At 39.4% G+C, this 24,333-nt stretch overlaps 1 protein-coding gene across 1 annotated transcript in view; it reads right to left on the reverse strand.

Annotated features, from left to right (window-relative positions):
- Positions 1 to 12,371: 12,371 nt before the first annotated feature.
- The window catches only part of GABRR3 (gamma-aminobutyric acid type A receptor subunit rho3), a 50,476-nt gene continuing 38,514 nt past the window's right edge, over positions 12,372 to 24,333 (reverse strand). The window contains 2 exon segments of the mRNA XM_002920035.3: positions 12,372 to 12,674; positions 17,252 to 17,448. Of these exon segments, the coding sequence (XP_002920081.1) occupies positions 12,372 to 12,674; positions 17,252 to 17,448 (500 nt within the window).

Below are 24,333 nucleotides of genomic sequence, written 5' to 3' on the forward strand. Positions count from 1 at the left end.
CGGCTGGGGGCGGGGCGGGGCGTGGCGGGCTGCGTGCGCACGCTGGGGGGTGGCCTGCTCCTGCTCCGGCTCCTGCTCCCGAGGCCGCCTTCCGCCCCTCCGGGCCGTAAGGCTGGTGCGCGCTTCTGCGCCAAAGGGTACCAGCTGGGGTTCTGTGTTCACGCCCTCAAGTTTTTCCCTTTAGTGTTAAAGGACATAACGTGGTTCTTGTGTTTTTGTTTTTTTTTTTAATTGGGGGCGGGATGAGCCTCTGGATTTGGGGCAACAGTTCTAGTACGACAGAGTTCTTTTTATGAATGGGGAAACTAAGGTCCAGAGAGGAGAGGCGAGCTGCCCAAGTTGAGGGAGCAAGAGATCCAGGTTCTCCTACTGCTTTCTTTTGGGCTCTCTGCTATGCTGTGCTGTTTTGTATTGTCAACTGTAATTTATATCGCGTTGTTCCCAGAGTCAGAATAAATCCTGATTTAAAAGGATACTGGAAATTCTTTGAGACTGTAGCTATGGAAGAGAAGAACAAAAGCAATTATTGAATTTTGGCCTAAGGTTCTATTTCTGACTCATTATTGGAAACGTTTGGGTGGAGAGGCTGGACCAACTGGGCACGGGGTTCAAGGACACATCTCTGCTCTGGCCTGTGTCCTTTGCTCTGTAGAAACCCAAAGAGGACCCAAAGGAAATTATTTCATTCTGTCAAGATGATTGAGACCAATGCCTATTTCGGATTATCAGGTAACATGGGAGCAGATGGAAACAAAGTACACCCTTGTCTAACACTTGTCCAAAACTAACAACAGCAAAGGTTGAATTGAGTTCTTGCTGGCAGGGACCATGCCAAGTGTTTCGTGTACTGCTCACATCATTCTCACCACAACCTTGTGCTTATCTCCATTTATAGTTGGGGAAACGGAGTCTGGAGAGGTTAACTTGCACAGGATCACATTTAGATCTGGAAGATCTAAGTCTTTCAGGAAAGACTTTCTCAGAAAGATCTGTCTTTCAGAAAAGACTACAAAAAATCCCTCTCATCCATTTGACATTATATTGGTAATATACTTTGCTTTTTATTTTGACTACAAAACATCTACTCAAGATAATGTAAGAACAGTGTTGATGTTACAAGGATTCAGGAAATGGTAAATTCTTACCCATGTCCATTACACAGAAAAGCAGTACTCTGTGTTTGTCATGAAGAAAAGTTTCAGTGTCAACACAAAAAACCATTTCCCAGAATATAGAATAGCCCCTAGGATGTCTAACTGAACAAAAGTACATATTGAAGTCAGCTTTTCTAGGGAAAATCATACATCTTGTATAGGAGCTCCCCTGGTGCAAAATTAGTCTTTCAATGTGTTCTCTCTGATATTTTCATTATAATCCAGATTTCTTAACATGGAAAGCAAAACAAAACAAAACAAAAGTCATGCTCATTCCTTTAGACCTAAACACAGTGGCTGGCACATCTAGAAGGAAAAGGAGGAGAGAGAGAAAGTGAGGAAAAGGAGGGGAGGGGAAAGAAGAGCTTCCAGCATCTATGGCATTCCTAACATACTGTTTGAGTCATTTCTTTTTTCATCTTTTGCGTTTAGTCCATTGAGTTTAAAGTTCTTCCAGAGGACAAGAAGCAGACTACTGTGCAGTTTTCCTACTTATCTATTCCCGAGTCATTAAGAAGTCAGTTACTTTGTGTCTGTAATCCACTTCCTCATGAAAACAAAGTCATAGGTAGCGGAGTCGCAGATGGCTCAGGGACCCAGACCTGCCCAGGGAAGCCTGCAGAAGCCCCCAGATATCTGAATCAATAGGCTAGTGATCCTCCTGTGCAGCCTGGGAGCAAGATGCCAAGATGACAGGAGCAAGCAGAGGATTCCGTCCTTATCTTGTCTTAGACAGAAACCCTGAAATAGACTTGTCTAGGATTCTTACAAAAATAAACTGCACTCCTGCTGGGGTGCTTTATGTTTATGCCCTTTGTGTTGCTTCATTAAAAGACTCCTTTCAAAGCCAAGTTTGTCTTCCTTTCCTGTGATTTCCTAGGCTGTTCCTCCTACAGAGCTTTAGGGTTTAGCCACCTCACTGTGGCTCCCCACTGGGGGAGCCTGCCTGGGCTTGAGGCTGCAGCAGCACATCTCTGTCCTTCCCCCACCTCCAATCAGGATGGTGCTGGGCACAAAGAATCTTAGAATCATGGTGTGTGAGTGTACCGTTTAAGGTTACTGGATCTCACTCAGGGAGGAGATGCCCAGGATATGAACTTAGCTTTCTCTTTTTGTTAATGCTCAGTTTCTTCACTTATAAAGTGAGATTGAACCAGGTAATTCTGTGTTATCCCTATTGGCTCTCAAATTCTATACGCCTAAGGGTCTGTGCACCAATTTCCACAGGGTATTAGGAGAAAAATCAGTCTGATTGGAATCACTCATTCAATCTATAAACATTGAGGAGCTTGTAAAGTGACTAATATTTGTAGTAGGAATTTTTGTTTTCAAACTTCCTTTTATTTTATAGGGTTATCATATTGCAGAATTCCAGGAAGCACAGATATTATTTTAAACTGTGTGAACAGTGCCCCTATGTATTTGTATTCACTTTGGTCCAGAAAAGATCTAACTAATTTCTTTCTTATATATGATTTTATTTAATATCTATGCCATTATTATTATCATCCTAACTTTTGCAAACAATATACCTAATATAAGGAAACCAAAGCATAGCAAGGTTAAATAACTTGCTCAAAGTTATACAACCATTGGATGGCAGATCTGGGACTTAAATCAAAATCCCATGCTGCCTATCGACTAATCCTCTCTTTGGACCTCATTTTCTCATCTGTAAAAATGGTTAATTCTGCTGTTTGTCCAACTCACAAAGCTGCTGTGAGTCTCGGGTGAGATACGGTCGGTGGAAGAGTGTTAAAATGTAAAACGTTATTCACCTGAGAGGCATTATTGTTAAATCCATTACAACATATTGAACATGATCCATACAATGAATTAAATGCAACTGAACCTTTTACACGTATATGTTTCACTTCGTTGACTACACTCATCCAAGAAGTCACCTTCTAACTGAGCCATATTGTCATGGAATAATCTTGGTAGGACTTACAGCCAACTCCAGAAGCGCCACACTTTCTTTTAATGACCTGTGCTGAGGTATTCCAAAATTATAGTTGTGATACATCTCATTGAAAGCAATCTACTTAACCTGAAAAAAGTATACAATTACTGTTTGGCATTATATTTTACATATTTCTATAACCATGTTTTAAACTCTTCGGAGCCATGGGGTACCTGGGTGACTTAGTCGGTTGAGTGTCTGACTCTTGGTTTTGGCTCAGGTCATAATCCCAGGGTCCTGAGATCCAGCCCCACACTGGACTCCATGCTCAGCAGGGAGTCTGCTGAGGATTCCCTCCCTCCCTCTCCCCCTCCCCTGACTCGCTCGCCCTTGTGCTTTCCCTCACTCTCTCTCTCTAAAAATAAATTAATAAATCTTAAATAAATAGATAAACTCTTTGGAGCTAGGAAATTGCTTTCATTTGTTCTGAAAACTAGGACATATCTTTGCACAGTGTAGTTACTCAATGTTTACAGAATTGGATTGGGTTAGTGTTCCCATTTTCTTGTCTTGCTTACAATCTAATTTCTTTTACAGGCTGCACCTATAGGAAAGTCAGTGATAGGCTGTTTAACTTTTTAAATTAAATGATACTCCAGACCTCCGTTCTTCAATAGCCAAGCACTTGCAGATTAAAATACACCCTGGGTTTTGGCCAGTGACTCTTTTCCTCAGAGATGTTTTGTTGCTTAATATGTTACCCATAAACCCTGAAACAAACTTGTCCATGATTCTTATAAAAATAAGATATACTCCTGCACAGGTGTTTTGTGTTCATACTCCTTGGATTGCTTTGTTAAAAAAGAAACAGGCTCCTACTGAAAGTGTTTCCCAGGAGACTAGCACAACATGTATAGAAGGGTGAGAGGACCTCACATTGTGATGGCACATTCTTTTACTTATCTTCCTTTAAAATTTTTATCATAATGACCTAATAATGACCAATCGATTGATCTCTAAGGTGGCAGTAGTTGGGAACTGACAGATCTACTAATGAATCTTCTTCAACTTTCAAGGAAGAGGAAAATATACCTTACATAAACTGCTTCTGAATGTAGAAAAGGAAAATAACCCTTTTAAAAAACAGAAAATTAGAGACTCCTGTTATTTATAAAAATAGACGCGTAAACTTTGGCATGGATGGAAAAGGAGCATGAACTCACATGAGGCCATTCAGAGATCCCAGGGTTAACTTGAATGAACCACAGTGTGTAGACCTCCGAAGAACCTTCACCAGAATCCCTTGAAAGCTTCAATATGTGAACACCTGGCACTAGGGACGGCCACATAATTGGTGGGGCCGAGTGCAAAATGAACTCCTTGTTCCAAAATCAGGGGTAAGTGCCGTTAAAGATACTAAAATATAGAATGATTTATTTCCTTTGCAGTTTCCCTCTTCACTATAATGGTGGTGTTTTTTATTTGCAATTCCATGTCATGTTGTAGGAAACACAGGGATACTGGAAAGGTGAGTGCACACATTCACAGGCACGGTGCGGGGGGGCCCTGCAGCGCCACTCAGCATCCACAGACGCACAGAAACATATGGCTCACAGGCTACTGAGTACCCCTCCTGCTAACCACTGGACCAACACCGCTGTGCCCAGGCCAGGGGTGGGGAAATCAATCTTCCTAATGCACTGATCAGGGCCCCAACCCAAAGCAGACTGGCCAAACTCAGGAGACTGCAACCTTCCAGCCAGGGCTTCTACCTTCCCTTCAGAGGGGGTGGGTGAGAGGCTTGCACCAGTCTGGGCACTCTTCAAACACAGCATGGCAGGGCCTCCAGGCCAGGGCAGGGAAATGCTTGGGATGTGTGGATATGCAGGGGGCAGCGTGGGTCTCAGGTGGGGCTGGAAGAGGGAAGCAGGAAAGTGAGGTCCAGAGCGTATCCCACAGGACAGGAAGCAGAACTGCTCATGCCAGGCCCTGGTATGTGCACCATTGTTCCGACAGACTTCACTTACAAAACACATTCAAAGATTACATTACGAAGAATTTCAAAATGGCAACTGCAGAACATTAACCCCCACAGATGAGGCCTTGTGTGAGGATACTGATTTCATGCCCACGAAACCAGGCCTACCTGCCCACCCAGAGGACATCAACCAACCAAAAGAACTAACATAAGTATCATTTAAGTTAAAAGACGTTTGCCAGCTCTTTCCCTGATCCTCCCCACCCATTCGTTGCCCCTGAACCTGGTGGAATGGAGGGGGTAGGAGAGAGGCATGTACTAGAGCAGATTTTACCTTCTTCCTGGTACAATTTCCACAGTTCAGGGGTTAAGCCCTAAGGTGGAAAAAGTGAAAACACACTTAAATCAGGTTTATACCTGAAAATGAATCTCCATCATCAAAGTGAATGGTTTGTCTGTATGTATGTATGTGTATCTATATGTGGTTGTTGATTGATTGGCTGATTGATCAATAACTCAAAGTATCCAAAAAGCTGAGGGATCTACCTGAGATGCCAGCAAGGGGCAGAGAAGCAGTAGCCAATAAAGCATATTAAACGGGCGCCTGGGTGGCTCAGTCGTTAAGCGTCTGCCTTCGGCTCAGGGCGTAATCCCACGGTCCTGGGATTGAGCCCTGCACCAGGCTCCTCCACTGGGAGCCTGCTTCTTCCTCTCGCACTCCCCCTGCTTGTGTTCCCTCTCTCACTGGCTGTCTCTATCTCTGTCAAATGAATAAATAAAATCTTTTTTTAAAAAAGCGCATTAAACAGCCATTGATTAATAATGAATTCATAGTCTATCTGTACAAGTTCAGATTATTCCATATAAAATATGGTTCAGCTATATAATAAATGGTTAATCCACATGAATCAAGCAGAAATTCCGCCACTAAATTTACTGCATAAAAGAGGTAAGTGATAATGTCATGAGAGAATCAAATGATCCTAATAACTTAAATAACTTGATTATTTCGGTAAGGATAGCATATTACATTGATTATGTGGTGACCAACATGCAATTAATTACTTTGATTGCTCAAAGACACACCATCTTTTGTACAAATGAGCAATAATCATCTGATTGCATTAATCTAGACCAGGATATTATCCAAAATAATGAAATATAATTAATTCTACCTTCAAATCCAAATCTTCCCTCTAAGACACACTATGGAACTCCACATTTTATGAATCAACCGCATTTTTAGCTCCTACCATTCTCTTTCTTTTGCCTTATTTTTCTCTCCTGCTTCAAATTCCCATTATCTTTTTAAGTCACATTAAATTATTAGAGCTCATTTTCACAAAACCATCTCTCTCTTCACTGCATACCTGAACTGCATATTCATTTAAAAGCTCTTTAGCAGGTCCTGGGGCTTCTTTCCCATTGATTTGCCATTTAGTTTAAATATAACGTCATCTAAGATACAACCTAATTAACAAAATCTATTTTAAGTTATTCTGGGGTGGTGTGATTGCTCTAAAAATTTATTTGATGTGTAGGTTTGTGTTCATAACACTTCTTTAAAGTGTAAAACACTTGAAACACCTGCATTAATGTTCTCTCGAGAAGAGACGAATGTGTGTAAGCACTTTCTTCCTTAGGGTGCCTGGTTCAGGAGCGAGTCTTCTTGGAAATATTGAAAACTCTCTGTCACTTTTAAAGGACTTATTGCTTCCCAATAGGTTTCAGAATATTTGCTAATGATATTATAACTTCATCTCCTTTTGATGACCTAAGGCAAGGAGTGAGCAACCAGCCCCACAATTCTGTCTAAAGCCTTTGAAGCACCCTTGTAGAAAATAAATTTCTGTAATGAACTGTATCGATCCTGGGATCAAAGTAATAGCTCATCCATCAAGTGACCTAATTGATAATAAAATGTAGTTCAGTGTTTCCTACATCACATTAAGTATCAATATATTGAAAAGAAAACTATGGCAATTTTTCTCAGTGACTGAAATCTCTTTTCCGCACTTGGCCCCATTATTGATCAAAAAAATTATGACTCAGCAGTAGATTAGAATTGGAAAAACAGGTGACTACGTTGAACTTTATCTGAAGCCCCTGTGTTCCTGGAAAGCAGCAAGAGTCAAAAAATCTGCCCCCCGCAATCATTCCATCTTCTGAGAAATGATGAGCTTACTGTCATATATTCTTTTTTTTTTTTTTAAGATTTTTTATTTATTTATTTATTTATCTGACAGAGATAGAGACAGTCAGGGAGAGAGGGAACACAAGCAGGGGGAGTGGGAGAGGAAGAAGCAGGCTCATAGCAGAGGAGCCTGATGTGGGGCTCGATCCCATAACGCTGGGATCATGCCCTGAGCCGAAGGCAGACGCTTAACCGCTGTGCCACCCAGGCGCCCCTACTGTCATATATTCTGAGGTAAGAACTGCGTCTCCCACCTCCATCTCTGAACAAGACTCCCTCGTTTTTCTGTCTGTTTGGACTTCTGGGCCCCCTTCCTTGATTTTGAGATGTTCCTCATTAGTGAATATCCTCCCCCTTGAGATTACCTGATAAAACCGTCTCCATTAACCAGTGCATTTTATCTTTCACAGTTTCTTCACAAGAGAAAACAAAATGTTCACGTTCTTTGTTAAGTTCAGGGAAGTCAGACTGCAGTTGGAAAGTGATACGATATTAAAATGACCAGAACATTACAGTTTGACTGTTTTAAAGCAATGTTTAAAGGAAAGAATAGGTATAAGGTAGATGGGATGTAACACCGACTGTTGCCTAAGGCCCTGCCAGGAAATAACAGCCACACCAGGTCTGGAATTGCAGTTGAAATAACAATTTCCTTACCACTTTTTTCTCTTACTTCTTCGAGGGTGTTGTTAATCTCATTGGAATTTTGACCTCAGTAATGACTATAGAATTAGGTATAATTCCTTTCCTCATTAATTTCCAGGTTAAAAAATTGTATGGGTGTGAGTGATTTGAATAGGCTTATGAGTGGCACAATACAAAATGATAGACCTTATTCATGAAAACTAATCCACCTGCAAGGATTAAGAAAATGTAACCATAAATTATGGTTGTGTAGCAACTCATACTCAAATATTTGCAATCTCAGTTACTCTCCTACCTACAAAAAGGGCTGGTGATGGCAATCACAGTCATGAAAGAAAGCAGAATTTCAATAAATAGGACTGCTTTAATATAGGTATCTTATACAATGTCTAAACTTCTTTTATAAAGGGAATGCCAATGGATATATATCCATTTAAACAGACAGATAAGTGAGCCTGACATGACAGATTCTAGTGGCAAAAAGGAATTCTTATAAAGGAAATAAATGCTTAACTTTGGATTTGGCTAAAAATTGTATTTGTTTCTAAAATAATTTTACTTCTAAATATTCTTTTTTTTTAAAGATTTTATCTATTTATTCGAGACAGAGAGAGAGAGCACGAGGGGTGCGGAGGGGCAGAGGGAGAGGGAGAAGCAGACTCCCCGCTGAGCAAGGAGCTCAAGGTGCCTTCGCTGAATCCCAGGACAACGAGATCATGACCTGAGCCAAGGCAGATGCTTACTCGCTTAACCGACTAAGCCACCCAGGCACCCCTACTTCTAAATATTCTTTCTGTTGCTAATTGTAGCCCATTATAATCACACACAATAGGAAATAAAGCAAATGTTCCACAAGAGGAGATGGGTTAAATAAACTATGGTATACTCACTCAGTGGACTGCTCTGCAGCATATAAAAGTTATTTTGCAGGAAAAAATGGCATAGAGAGTTGTTTATGAAAAATAAATAAATTAAAAGAAATGTTGTTTAAGATCCAAAGAAGAAAATCTGCCTACAAATTGCATAAGTCAGACTCATTCCCGATTAGAATGTAAGTTCAATAAGTAAGGGAGTGTCCATATTTACTGTATCCCCAACACAGTGCTTGGTATGATGTGTTTAAATTAATAAATGCAAGTGTATACAAAATGATTCCATTAGAAAAATGTATGTTATGCATAGGAAAACTCTAAGAATATGCGTTAAAATGTTAACTATTTAATTCTGAGTGGATTTTTTTCCAATTTGTATTTTTAATTTTTATAATGCAATTGTATTTCTTTTGTAATCAGAAAACAATAAAAGTAAGTTAAAAATATTATCTTTTCATAGATTTTCCAGAGCAGTCCCTATAAAATATCCCGTTTCTATATTTAGGCAGTTTACAGAGCTGTCTGGCCTTTTCTTAAATCTTGGAAAGCAGCTTATTTTTGAAATCCTTACATTTTATCCAAGCTTATCCCTCAGGGAACAATCACACGCCGTCTGTTTTGGATTGTGATCAGTAAATGAAGTGAAAATCAAAATGAGGTAACTATTATATGCTGTCACTTATACATTTCTCAGGTAACTGTGATTTCATTCTTTTTGAAATAACGGAGACAGAATTGTCGGTGCTCCCCTGTAGAAATCTAGTTCACAGAAGAGTTCTGTCCTCATAATCTTCACAAGCCACCGATTTGAGGAGATGAAAACTGGCCAAAATCCCAGGGGCTCATTCTGAATGCTCTAGTAATTCTCTCGAGCAGCAAACATATTTTAGACATTACTGAAGAATGCAAAGACCATTTCTAGACATTAACAAAAGTTACGTTTGATTGGCCAACAACTGGGCATTAACACTCCTCAGGAGGAATGCCAAGCATATGAGTAGTGTGGTGGAGACCCATTCTTCTAGCCTAGACTGCCAAATGTACTTGGGGATACGTTTGACTTGAAATTGGGAAGTAAATATGCCCAGGGGAAGCTTTAGACATCCTGAATTGTATAGTTCAAAGCACAAGAAAAACAGTCCTATTTGAAAAACCAAAGAGTTAGAAGGGAATGGTGTAGATTTGTTCTGTTCATTTGTAGATTTGCCTGTTTGTTTGTTTTTTATTTTATTTTATTTTTTTAAATGATTTTTTATTATATTATGTTAGTCACCATACAGTACATCCCCGGATTCCGATGTAAAGTTCGATGCTCCATTAGTTGCGTATAACACCCAGTGCACCATGCAATACGTGCCCTCCTTACCACCCATCACCAGCCTATCCCATTCCCCCACCCCCCTCCCCTCTGAAGTCCTCAGTTTGTTTCTCATAGTCCATAGTCTCTTATGTTTCATTCCCCCTTCTGATTACCCCCCTTTCTTTATCCCTTTCTTCCCCTACTGTTCATCCTAGTTCTTATGTTCCATAGATGAGAGAAATCATATGATAATTGTCTTTCTCTGCTTGACTTATACAGAACAAGTTAATATCCTAGGTGGTTCTTTGAGAATTGGTAGCTATTATTTGAGCAGAGTACGACAGTTGGGTTAATATTTCTGGTTCTAACATATTCTGTATATAAGTGATGTTAAAAAACAAACATAGACATATGTTTGTATTTCGAAAATATATTCCTACAAAATTACTATTCCTCTTAAGTCAAGTAAAAACTATTAAGTAAATAGTTTAAAAATGTATGTATGGTCTATCTACAATTATATGGAGAAGGGTTTTAATAAATTATATTAGCTCAAATTTGAAGAGTTTCCTAGAAAAATATAATCCTTGAAAAGTTTTGAAAAAATTGCCAAAGTTGTATTAAGAAAATAGAATGAAGTATCCCAGATACTTTGCCTGCCTACGAGAGAAGTTATAATAGAGATGGAATTTACCTTTAAACCTTTTGCACCAAAAAGGAAAATAAGTTTCTAGAACCCTCTGTTATTCACAGCAGAGAACCAAAATCAATGTTGCTGGTAAATAAGCAGGAAGTTACTTATCTCTTCACCTGGCTTGAAATAATTCAAATGATTTTGGTTTACTTTATGGTGAAATAAATGGCAATACACTGAAAGTAACACACTGTTTAATTTATTTTCCTTAATTCAATGGCAGAAATCAAAATAGGAAGGGGATTTTTCGTACTTCCTACTGAGGGCTGATCGCTAAATGGAATCTTTTTGGCAAAATTCTTTTTTTTTTTTTAAAGATTTTATTTATTTATTTGACAGAGAGAGAGACAGCCAGCGAGAGAGGGAACACAAGCAGGGGGAGTGGGAGAGGAAGAAGCAGGCTCCCAGTGGAGGAGCCTGATGTGGGGCTCGATCCCACAACGCCGGGATCACGCCCTGAGCCGAAGGCAGATGCCTAACGACTGAGCCACCGAGGCACCCCTTATTCGCAAAATTCTTAACACAAAAGCATGCACGCTGCCAGTCTACGAAGTGAATGCTGATCATTGGAGGTTTTTCTACTTAACGTTTATTTAATACCCACTTGACCTGATGTACTTGGTTCAACCAAAGTTACTATGGGATTACTATGGAATTTCATTCAATTTTTCACTCAATGCCATGTCTGGAAGCATCTTTCGTTGCTCATAAATTGAGAGTCCACATCCTTTCATAGATGTTCTTTTCCTTCTTTTGGTATCCCCTTTTCAGAACTCAGACAGCACCACGTACAAACCTCTATTTTTATAGCTATTGCGTTTTGTGATTCACTGATCCTGATAGGCTTCGTACTCACTGACAGCAGGAATGTCATTTTGTATTCTTCCTTTTTTTTTTTTTTACATAACACCTAATAAAGTGCATGGCACACATAGGAGGTCAATAAACATTTGGTGAATATAGTAACTAATTAATTAAATGCCTCCCAAGAGCTATAAAAGCTATAACTTAACTACAAAATACGAGATACTGTCATTGAAGATTGATGTATTAATTTAACATTAGGATAGGAACAAAGTTTAGATTTTCTGCTTTTGGAGTCAATAATACACGAAACATAACAGTGAAATAAGAGAACAGACTTGGCTGGAGTTGGGCAGGAAGCACATCTCAGCTGCATGAGTATCCACGGTACCACCTTGATGCTGATGTTCTTCCTTACAAGGGTTCAACTCTATTAGGTAATCTGGTACTTGACTAGCACTAAGGAATAAATGTTTCTTGAATTACTGTCATAGCTTTATTCCTCAGGTAAATACAAAAACTTTACATTTAGAAAGCAAGGAGGGTCTAGGAGAGGTAGTTACAAAGCCGTCCCTATGGAAATTGTTTTTCTGTCATATGCATGCCTGTGACTCTTATGTATGGAGTCAAATTCTCCTGGGTCCTTAGACTCTCTCCCAGAGGTAAATCCATCAACTTTCAAATCTTCTGTAGTCCAGGAGAGGTGACTGGCTGACTCCCAGTTTAATCTATTTCCGTCCAACTGACAGTCAGGAGTTGTTTGTTGCTGTTGTTGTTTTTAACATAATCTGATTCCAAGACAAGTGTTATACGTTGGGAATTTCTCCTCACACATATATACCCCAGTAAAACAAATTAAATATAATATACACAATGGGAAAGAAAATCCTTGAATAGGTGTCAATGACATGGTTATTCTCCAGAATGATTCTACCAACATGCCCTCTTAAGTATTGCCTTCTCTTTATCTGAGATGAGTCTGTGCTGGGGCTGCCTGTGGATCTTTCTCGAACAGAGTCCTCTTCTGAGTGTAGAGAAAAGGAAGTCTGGTCCATTTCAGTCTTGCTGTCATGATAACAACCATCGAAGGCCATGGCTTGAACTCTATCAATATTATACATTCCAGAAAGCTGACAAAAAGACTTTTGTTAGTAGGTCATGAATACGGTTCTGTATGTAGGAATCACAGTAGAAGTCTAAACAATCAGATTTTTAAAATAGATAGTTTCAAGAAATGCTAAGAACGCTTTGCTTATTTTAAAGAATAGAATTCTTTTAGTAACAAATGGAAAACATCATCATAGAGATTTGTTTTTAATAGAGATTTAGCAAGGTTTATTATTGTCTCCATAGAGATATTTGAACATTATACAAATAAATGTCTCACAATTATAATGTCAATGTCTTCTAATTTAGTTCTGACCTGATAGATTGGAATGCTCAAATGCGTCTTTCCTCCAGAATGGAGCAGTTTCAGGTTTTGCCTTTGTTTCTGAGTAGTATGAATTGTTTGCCATAAGTTTGAGTTGAAATTGAATATGATTTATCAGAAGAGCAATATAAGCCAATTGGATCTGCTTTTCAACATATTTTCCTCTTTAGAGAAAACATAGCAATACACCCAGTCAGTGTGGGGTTTTTTGTCCAAAACCAGAAAAATATCATCTGGTGATCCATTTATGCTTAAATTTGGAGTAGGGGTAGGAAAAGATTTTAGCTGCTCTTTTTAAATGTGAATTGGCCAAGCCTTCCCATTTTTGCTGGAAAGTACCTATAAATGAAAACCAACATAGCCCAATTAAACAACCTGAAATTGGCTTATTTTTCAGAAGGAGAGAATTATCAATACTTTCTGGCTCCAGCACCTGATTGAATCTAAACTACCATTTTTCTTTAAGGTTTTACTTTGAGGAAGATAGTGGTTCTCACTGATACAGAACAGTGTCTATGAAGCAGCTGTTGCTAATTTCTTTCTGAGAAAACAAAATCACTTCTTGATCTATAGTGAAGTTAAAAAACAAATATGAACAGGCTACTACTGGATGAAATTATTCAGAATTCAAATTGGAGGCTACAGAGTAAATTCTGCCAAAACACATATTTGGTTCATAGCAATTAAAAAACCTAATATTCTACTGAATTCAAGAGACATAGAGAATATCTTATGTAGTCATACTCATAGTATGACTATACTCAAGTTATGTTGTCCTTTTTTGTTTTAGCCGTAGAAACTTTTCATAATAGAATGAAAACGGATCATATAAAGATGAAATGGATCAAGACTAAAAAACTAACCTCAGATAGCCAAAAATAACATTAATAATATATTCAACTCTGGATCTGAGGATAGAATAACTAATATAGTCTCTTCAGTGGTTTCATTATAGCCATCCAGAACACTACTGGTTAACCTACTGGACATCATGATAATTTAAAACCGTTTATATAATTGATTAAATCTTGCAGTATACATTTTACCAGTAGGGTACTAATCTCCACAAATGTGTAAGTTTGTTGTTCTAGGAGAAAGAGTTTTAGCACGGGTCTTTAATTTTTCATACTCATCTACAACTAAGCACATACCCAAGGCATATTATATCTAAAGTAGGGATTTGACTGTTTTATATTAAGTTCTAAGTCCTGGAAGTAGGAATACATTTGGATGAAGGTATAAGAAAGAAAATAACTTCCTTTCTTCTTTCTGGGCAAACGTTAACACTACGGATGATTTTTCCATGGCCCTTGATGTTCTCCCAGCTCTTGGCATCTGGGGGAGGTGGGGACAGGAGTGTGATGGTGACGGTGGTAGTTAATGAGCTTGCTTAACTTCATGATTTCATAGGGAGGAGCTCTAAACCCTCATGTTCCTGGTCTTTCTCACTATCCCTCCATCATCCTACCTTAGAGATTTGGGAGAAGGAACTAGCATGTGTGGTTCAGTTCTTTTTGAGTCCTCACTTTGGGATCTGCATTGGTATCCAAGTTTGTTCTCTGAGATGAGGTAAAAGGGGACCATCTTCACAGGGAGAGTCCTGAATTGTCTAGCTTTACTAGTGACCAAAAGGGTAAGTATGTTTAGTACAGTGATGAAACATTAGTGAGAACTCCTGCTCACATATCTAAGACACTTATTCCCAACTGCTTTATCAACAACAAAGTGACATCATCCTATCTCTCTGTCTGGTCCCCACATCTATCTCTCTCTAAAACTCAGGTATAGAGGAAAGACGTATCACTGGTTATCCCCCAAACCTTTGGACATGCCTTTCTGCCCTACACCTCACCATGGCATCCTACCCTTTTAACCATTTCTCATCTCAGACAGCCTGTCCCACTATCCTCATTGAAACTGCTATTCTTTCAGAGCCTCTGCTCTGGGCACTAATCGCAATAAGAACTTAACATTTGTGGAGCATTTTACAGCTTGCAGAAGTTTCAGACCCATTTACTACACCATTTACAACAGCCCTGTGAGATAAGTAGGAAGAAATGCCAACATTCTGAAAATGAAGAGTGACGTTTAGGAGACAACCCAAAAAGCAGAGCTAGGAAGTTGTGGACTTAGGTTTGGCATCACTTCTTTGGACTCCAAATCTTGTGCTTTTTCATTTTGCCCCACAAATCTAGGAATGGCAGGTAGGACATTTCTTTGAGATAATTGTGCCTTTGAAGGAGGTGGTTTCCAGAGACTGGGGAAAGGGGAAAATGGGGAGTTGTGTAATGGGCACAGTGTTTCAGTTTTGTAAGATGAAGCTCTGGAGGTTGCTTGCACAACCAGGTAAATATTCTTAACACTACTGAACTGCACACTTACAAATAGTTAAGATGGTAAGTTCTACGTTATATGGATTTTACCCCAATAAAAAAATTTTTTTAAATGTATGATGCTTATTAACTCAAAAGATTCTCTCCTTAGTGGTACATAAGAAGACTGTACAACCCCATCCAGTGAAAAAGAAAATTCAGTAGTGTGAACACATTTGTTGTGTGGCCGGTGGGGGTGGGGAGATGTAGACAAGTTTGGAATCAAAAGACTAGAGAGAGGTGGGCCTGGATTACGACAATGCCTCTTTCTTGGGTTAACTACTTTCCACATAAAAACAAAACAGAGAAACATCAAAATTCTTTTCCTCATCACACATTTTTTCCCTGTCATCTTTCACTTCACAGATTATCTAAATCATTACTATTCCCAGTGTGGGTAATGGACCAACAGCATCTGGGGTGTGTTAGAAATGCAGACTCACCGATCTCTCACCCCAGATTTACTGAAGGAAAACCTGAACAAATCCCAGGTGATGTGTGCACATCTATTACCGCATACTTGTCTAAAAGCTCCTGGTTTCCTCACACCTGCCTACGGTCACTGTGGGTATGTATGTGGTGAGGACACACACTCACACACTGTCAACAAAAGAAATGGAAGCATCAGCAAAAAAGCAAAATCAGCTCCTATTACAGCATTGACTCAAAGGCTCTATAATAGAGGCATGAAGGAGCATTTCAGGAGATCTGAATTGCAACTGCATCTCTGTTGGCCGTGAATCTTTTGGCAAATCACTTTCCTTCATAATCTGCTGCTTCATTTTAAAAATAGAGATAATAATCTCTGTAAGGCCGACCTCATGGAGCTGATATGAAGTTTCGATTTGAAAAGAGGATATAAAACACTCTGAAAAGTAAGGAATGCTCTCACTACAAGTGTAACAAATACTAAATAATGTTTTGGGCATGTATAAGAATTTCTTAAGAATTTCTTAAACCAATGTGAATATATTACATTAAAATTATGTGCATATCTGTGTATATATATTCACACACATATACACACACAGATAGTCTCAAGTGTAGGCTAGCAAACAAATCGATATGATGAATTAGGTTTCTGAAGTACAATGTCTTATGTCAGTTCTCATAATAACAGTGAACTGGCGCCCCAGTCCTTTGTGAAATGAAGCTGGTAGATATCAATCTATCCATTTTTATTAAATAATGGCACAAGAAACATGTGAGGACATTTAGAACCCAGAAGGCACCTTTTATTCCCAGTATACTGCAGAGAGAAGAATCTCTCTTTATGTTCTTCCACTCCCCCAAGTGACAAGAAGAGAAACATAAATCCTAGCTCTGGTGGAGAGAAATATATCATTTATGGATTGAGAGCACAGCCATTGGAGTCAGGGAGGGTCAGAATCAAATCCTGATTCCTCTTGGGCTGTGTGACCTTGGCCAAGTTACTCCCTATCTGCTCCTATGTCACCTCTGTAAAAGGAAGGCGATAAAGAACCGACCTCTTGGGGTCATTCAGCATGAAGTGACATACTGTATGGTAGTGGTAGTATAATACCAATACATAGCAAACACACGTTAAATGTTAGCTAATCTCACCATTCCCATCATCATCATCACCTGCTTGAAAGGATATAGTTTGTACATCAACCCTTCCTTTTCAAAGGATAGAATCAGTGGAGAGGGCACACTGAGTGAAGTGCCTCACACAAAAAAACTCCTGGCAAAGGTGAATAAGAATGCTGAGGAAACCAGCGGACACAGACAGAATACGGTTCAATAATAAATCCTGTAAACCTGCATCTGGCCAAGGTATAGAGACTTAACACAAGGGCTTACGACACCATCAGGAGAGGATTATAGGTAAGGATAGCCTTTTTCACATTCCAAAGGGATCCGCTAGTTAAACAAGCAGTACCTTCCCTATCTTGTTGAATTGCTCCCGGTCTTCCACGGTGGTGAGGGAGTTCACAGCTGCATACTCGATGACTCACAGGAACACAAACAGGGAGCTAACCCACAGGTACACGTCCACGGCCTTGATGTAGGACACCTGGGGCATGGAGGCGCTCATGCCAGAGAGGATGGTGGACATGGTCAGCACCGTGGTGATTCCTGCCATTGGAGAGTAGTGACAAGCTCAGCGACATAACCTTCCATTCTAGGATCTGGTGCTGGATTACACAGGGGATGTATTTGCTCACAATATCTGGTGAGCAAAGTTGGGAGTGGGGGAGGAATCCCTGCCCGTTACCTGCGTACACATCATGAGCCTAAGCAAGCAGCTCTCCTTGGATTTGTCTTTACATCTTCTTGCCCTTACCCCAACTGTCTACGGCGTTTCCTTCCCTCCATGGAAAGACTTCACAGGCTCATACATATCTCTACGGATGAATTCCTTTGTCCTCCATTGGGCCTCTTTAAACCATCCCAGAAAGGTAAAAATGTGTTTAATTCAAAAAATCCTCTGGGAAATAAATTCTAAAACCATTCCTACTACCTTTTCCCATCATCTTACACTTTTCCTGTTAAAGAAATTGTCTTTGAGTCAGTCTTTTATCTTTCATTCATCAGGGAGTGATCTTGTCATTTTCCATATTTTTCTTTCTTATCAAATACTTACGAGCCATCACTATTGCTATTACTTTGTCCCTTGTTACTGAAACTATAGTTCAAGTGAGATTTAGAATGGAAGTGTTGCTGATGGAGGCTCAGTTCAGTGTAAATACTTGCTATGCACCTGTGAAATGCCAGTTACTCTCCCCTTCCCTCTTCCCTCCTCTCCCCTCTCCCCTCCTTCTTTTGTTCCTTTCCTTTATTCTCTGGCATAAGCATCAGAGGTGATGAGATCAGGGTTCTAGGGGACAATGGAGAAAGACTGACTCTGAGATTTCCTTAATAAAATGCTGGCCTGGGGGAGGTCTAGTCTGTGTCTGCACTAATTTCTCAGAGGGATGCTGCGAGAGTGCTGCCTGGAGAGAAAGTACAGTATTGTAAATATTTGAAATGTACACTAGCTGGCATGGCTTTATTTCCTAACTTCCCACCAGGGAGGCACAAATGGAGTCCTTAATGATTTTTATAAGTTGTGAGGACATTTTAATGTCAACAGACAGAGTCCTGAACAGCAGGAAGAGCACCGTGATTTACTCCTAAATGTACAGACGCAGCATGTGGACACTTTCACCAACACATTTCTACCCTTTCTACAATAATTCTTCAAGGTTCTCATCGAGGGAGCCCATATCAAAGACAATGACAAATCTACAGAGCTATTCAATTTCAAATTAAGTTTTTCCATTTCTATGATCAAGACCAACAGGACTAGGCAATTTGGCAGACACCACAGGAGGCCCTGGGATCTCACCTTCACACTGAGCTGAACTCCAGGAGAAGTCACCTGAGTGCTATTCTAGCTCTTACCGGTGAATGCAGGCCATGGCCTCACTGAGTCCCGGGTTTCCCCAACAACGGTAATATTGACAGTCCGTGTATCAGAGGATGCTGTTTGCAGTCCTTGCTACATAAGCATGGAGATGTGAATTTTTTATTCCATTACAGGTGTACACGTAGCCGAAGCCAAGATTATTAAATAAAGCTTGCTTGCTTTCACTGAATGTTTACCCACCACAAACCTAGGTAAATATTATTAGCCATACATTGCTGAAAAGAAATATGAGCTGAGAGTGGCTAAGTAACTGGCCTGAGTTTTGTCAGGAACAGGATCAGAACCTTTCTGTTTGAGTGTAGAACCCATGCCTTTTAAATGCAAGCCTGCTGCCTCTCATTCTAGACCTATAAAGGGATTCTCGTTTTGTTCTCAAGATTATAAACCAATCTCGGGGCACCTGGGTGGCTCCACCGTTGGTTGAGCGTCCCGCTCTTGATTTCTGCTGAGGTTATGATCTCAGGGTTGTGGGATCAAGCCCCATCTCAGGCTCCACACTCAGCACACAGTCTGCTTGAGATTCTTTCCTTCTCCCTCTGCCCCTCCCCCTACTTGCTCTCATTCTCTCTTTCTCTAAAATAAATTAATAAAAACTTGAAAAAAAGATTATAAACCATTTTCTGTACATGAAGCATCTCTGAGAGAAGACACTACAAAACTGAGAGTATAGGGGCGCCTGGGTGGTTCAGTCAGTTAAGTGTCTGACTCTTGCTTTTGGCTTAAGTCCTGATCTCAGGGTCATGAGATTGAGCCCGTGTTGGGCGTTGCACTCAGTGGGGAATCTGCTTGAGATTCTCTCCCTCTCCCTCTCTCCCTCCCCCTGCTCATGCTCTCTCTCTCTCTCAAAATAAATAAATAAAATCTTTAAAAAAACTGAGGGTAGAATTATGTCAGGAAGCATGAAGGTACTTTGCGTTTTTCAAAAAGCTAAAAGTCTCATTCTTTTCAGGACTTCACTGGTAAAACTAAATGAATCCTACACTAACATTCGTATTTAATAGCTTTCCTTATTTAAAAAATTTTAAATGTCTTTTCTTACTGGTCTTCTAAGATAAAACTTGCTTTTTTTTCAATGGACAGTAACATGGGGCTTAATGGGCAAAATAAGGATTTAGAACAAACACATGAATATATATGCCAGGCAGGTCTGGTCATGCATTCTAAATTGACGACAATGGGACCAGTAAAGGAAACTGCATTATCTGTTTTTTACCAAAGAGCAAGAAACTATCAGTCATTTTCCTTCGAAGTGTACTTAGTGCAGGTAATTTACTATAGCTTTATTTTTTTTTTGAAACCAGCATTTTAGATTTTCCTTGTTTAAAATAAGCAATAAAAAAAAATAGAGAGTGGGGAGGAGGGATCGTTTAAGTTTGCAAGTAAAGGATGGGAAAGCTGATATATAAATTCTTAATGCAAAAGAACTTGAGTCAGGAGTATTACAGCCACTAATTAAACACACTTATGTCTTGAGCTACTCCTTAGATATACATTTATCTTGACAAATTGTATTCCTTCCAAATCCATTAAAGTTAACATCCCAATAAAGACATTTTAAATATATGAAGTGACCATTTAGTCAAAGAAAGGTTCTATGCTGGGATTAGAAAATTATTTTTTTACCTACCGATATTGCTGTGCATGGTCAGGAAAGTGTTAGGACACAATATTTAGTCTGTTGCTATGGGACTCAACTCCCTTGAGCCCATGACGTTACACTATATTAACTCTTAAGGACATGTCTAGGGCCTACAAAACCCTTTGGTCTGGAAAGAGTTACTCAGCTTTGTGTTTCATTGGCCGTTTTCACCATATATGAACGGGAGGTTCATGTGCTGGTGTGATGGCAGTAGGGCATGTGGGCATCACTTATAGAACTACTGAGTCAGTTCATCCCTTCCGTAGCTGTGGTGTGGGCAGCTCTTTTGAAGGGATAGGTATCTGCATTCACCTTTAAATGAGTAAAAACACTTTCCCTGTAAGCCTAAGCAGAAAGAAAATATTAAGTGATGGGAGGGAAAGGAAGGTAGGCTGGATATCCTAACACCACCACTCTACGGCCAGAAACCAACAACGGTTATCCCACAAAGATGGTGCCAGAGTCCAGTGCTTAGAACTTCTGGGAACCTCGATGATGGTTAAATGAATTGCTCCTAAGTACTTACTTTTCCAGTTATATGTCATATTCTCTGTTAGGAGACATTTTTCTTTGTCAGCGATGACATGCCTGAAAACTTTAGTTGTCTGTTTCCTGGTAAATGACCCCATGACTTAATATGTTATACATGAATGACATACCCCATGTAGAGGGGCCAAATGAGAAAGATGGAGGCGAGAAAAGCAAGGACATAGAAGGAAGAAATGAAAGTATAATAATACTCATCCTCCAGTGAGGTTTAGGACACTCTTGAATGGCTTTATCATAGTCTCACTCCCTCTCCACACCAAATCAAATGGAAAGATAGATTAGTACTTTTAAGGTATCCCACATTCCAAGTTACGGTAGCTATTATCTTTTATGAGAATTGCCTAGTCACAATTGATACTTCCGTGCTGTTCAGCCTCAATCGTTTTTCACTTGAAACATGACAAATGTGAAAAGATCTTTACCAGCAAATGATTCATCCTTAATTAGAAAATGAATCCAAATGTGGAAAGGTCTTCGTCAGCAATGAATCATCATTGTTTTCAATTAGTAACTAAAATACAGTTATTAAAAACATAGTGGGCTAAACATTGGCAATTTAACAGCTATGTATTGAGCACAAAATATGTGCAGGGTACTGTGCTAGTTACTACAGGAACAAAAAAGGTGGTCCAATGATCCTTGTCCTAAAGGAACTCACCTTTTAATAGAGAAGACAAGATAAGCTACCAAGGCGCCCCACAGCTACATACAAAATAGAGGAAGTAAGGTAGAAGAGATACCTTAGGAGAGATATGAAGGACCATGTGGCTCAAATATGGGAGACACCATGTCTGCCTGGGGCCATTAGTAAAAGCTTGTGGCCATTGAGAAATGGCAAGACTTTGACAGAGAAGGATAGGTAGAGAGGGCATCCTAGGTAGAGTAAGAACAAGAACAAAGGTACAGAAGTACTGTAGAGAAGATAAGCAGTTAGGCATGGGTGGCTGTTTGAGAACACTGAATATTCAAATTGGTTGAAGCTTAGGGCAACTGTAGTTGGGCAGGAATATGGTTGAAGATTTACCAAATAAAAATACAGGACACTCAGTTATATCTGAATTTCAAATAAACAACAAGTAATGTTTTAGGATAAGCATATCCCATGCAATATTTAGGATGTACTTATACCAAAACATTATTTGGTGCTTGTCTAAAACTCAAACTCAACCAAGTGTCCTCTATTTCATTTGGCAACCCTCAAGTGACACCTTAGATTCCAAGCTGAGAGTATTTATTCCAATGGCATTTGAGATGAGAGTATTGTGATCACAGCTGAGTTTTGTGATCACAGAGAGCATTGTGATCACAGTTGAGTTCAGAGTATTGTGATCACAGAGAATTGTGATCACAGGGTTGAATTGTGGTAAGAAGATTAGGGAGTGAAATAACCAATTATAAGGCCTGTACAAGCCCATACTACAGCTAAATTTCCTGGAGGATGTCACTCCTTTTTTCTGGAGGATGTCACCCCAAACCATGTCCCATGGAGCTTGGGCTGGATTTCTGCTCCCTACTCACAACTGGGTCAGATTTCACAGCCTTGCAAAATGACCCTGGGCAGGTAGGGGTCTGTTAGAGCAATCCAGGGAAAATTAACAAGGGTCCCAGTTCTGGTCAAGGCAACAAAAATGGAAGAGAAAGGATAAACATATTACAGAGAAGGCTGACTCTGAAGATTTAGATACCTTATAAGCCATAGTTCTCGAAGTCTGGTCAGTGGGTCCTTTGGGCTCTCCAAGACATTTTCAGAGGGTCTGTGTAGTGAAGATGTGTTTCACAATACTAAGACATTGTTTACCTTTTTCGTTATGTTGATATTTGCAGTGGTGGGAAAAGCTGCTGTTGCCTAAGCATGAATTAAGGCAGCAGCACCCAACTGATCTAACAGTCACTCGTTCTTCAGCTTTTAGCATCACAATAAAAAAAATCTGTAAAAGTTGTTAATTTTATTAAATTATAGCCCTTGTGTATATGCCTTCTTAATATTCTGGTTGGTGAAATGAGTGGTATATAGGATAGACTGGTGATGGGTAGTAAGGAGGGCACGTATTGCATGGTGCACTGGGTGTTACATGCAACTAATGAAGCATCGAACTTTGCATAGGAATCCGGGGATGTACTGTATGGTGACTAACATAATATAATAATAAAATTAAAAAAAAAAGCACTTCTGCATACCAAAGAACAATGGCTATCTGGAGGAAAAGCACTCAGGCAATTGAATTATAAGCTGAACACCAGACGTTTTGAAAAATGGAACACCATTTTCACTTCAAAGAACAACTCACGGGCAAACTATGGTTGTTCAGATTTGGTTATCTGGCAGACATTTCTCAAAACTGAGTAAAGTAAGCCTCTCACTTGAAGTAAGACAACTCATGGTATTTGTTGTCTAATGATAAAATTTGAGCTTTCAAGTCAAAACTAGAAGGATGTTAAATATGTATCCATCACTATGAGCTTGATAACTTCCCACTACTCAAACACTTTTTGATGAGATTAATGGTGACATTAATGGATGTGATTTTCAAAAAGACTTTTTATTTATTTATTTATTTATTTATTTATTTATTTATTTATTTATTTATTATTTACTTATTTTGAGTGAGAGCAGGGGTGGGGGGCAGAGGGAGAGGGAGAGAGAGAATCTCAAGCAGACTGCCCACTGAGCACAGAGCCCAATACGGGGCTCAATTCCACAACTGTGAGATCATGACCTAAGCCAAAATCAAGGGTCAGACACTTAACTGACTGACCCACCCAGATGCCCCGAATGGGATTTTTTTTGACATTGTATAGTGAATTAAATGAGCGTTGAGAAGATAGAGCTCAGTGTACCAACAGTTTTCAAATCACTGATGCCTGGATAAAAAGACCTAGTCAAAATGCAAAATGGATCAATGCATTTCAATCTAATAGAATAGAAAAAGTTCATTGATGTGGTTTCAGATTCCACATTGCAACTAACTGTTGAGAAACTGTCACTCGCTGAGTTTTGGTGCAATGTCAAGGAGGACTATGCACAATTATCTGAAAACACTATTGAAATACGACTCTTTTCTCCAACCACATATCTGAGCAAGGCCAGTTTTCTTTCTATATTTCAGCTAAAACTTATCACAACAGATTGAACGAAGAAGCAGAGATGAAAATCCAGCTGCCCTCCAGAAGGCCGGATAGTAAAGGTTTGCAAAAATATACAACAAGCCACTCTTCTCACTTGTTTTTTTGTTTTAGAAAAAAGGTTATTTTTCATAGAATGTGTTTTTTTTTTCTCAGATTGTCATTTTATTTTTTTTTAATTTTATTTTATTATATTGTGTTAATCACCATACAGTACATCCCCAGATTTCGATGTAAAGTT

This window comes from Ailuropoda melanoleuca, chromosome 1, assembly GCF_002007445.2.
Source record: "Ailuropoda melanoleuca isolate Jingjing chromosome 1, ASM200744v2, whole genome shotgun sequence".
Classification (NCBI taxonomy): domain Eukaryota; kingdom Metazoa; phylum Chordata; class Mammalia; order Carnivora; family Ursidae; genus Ailuropoda; species Ailuropoda melanoleuca.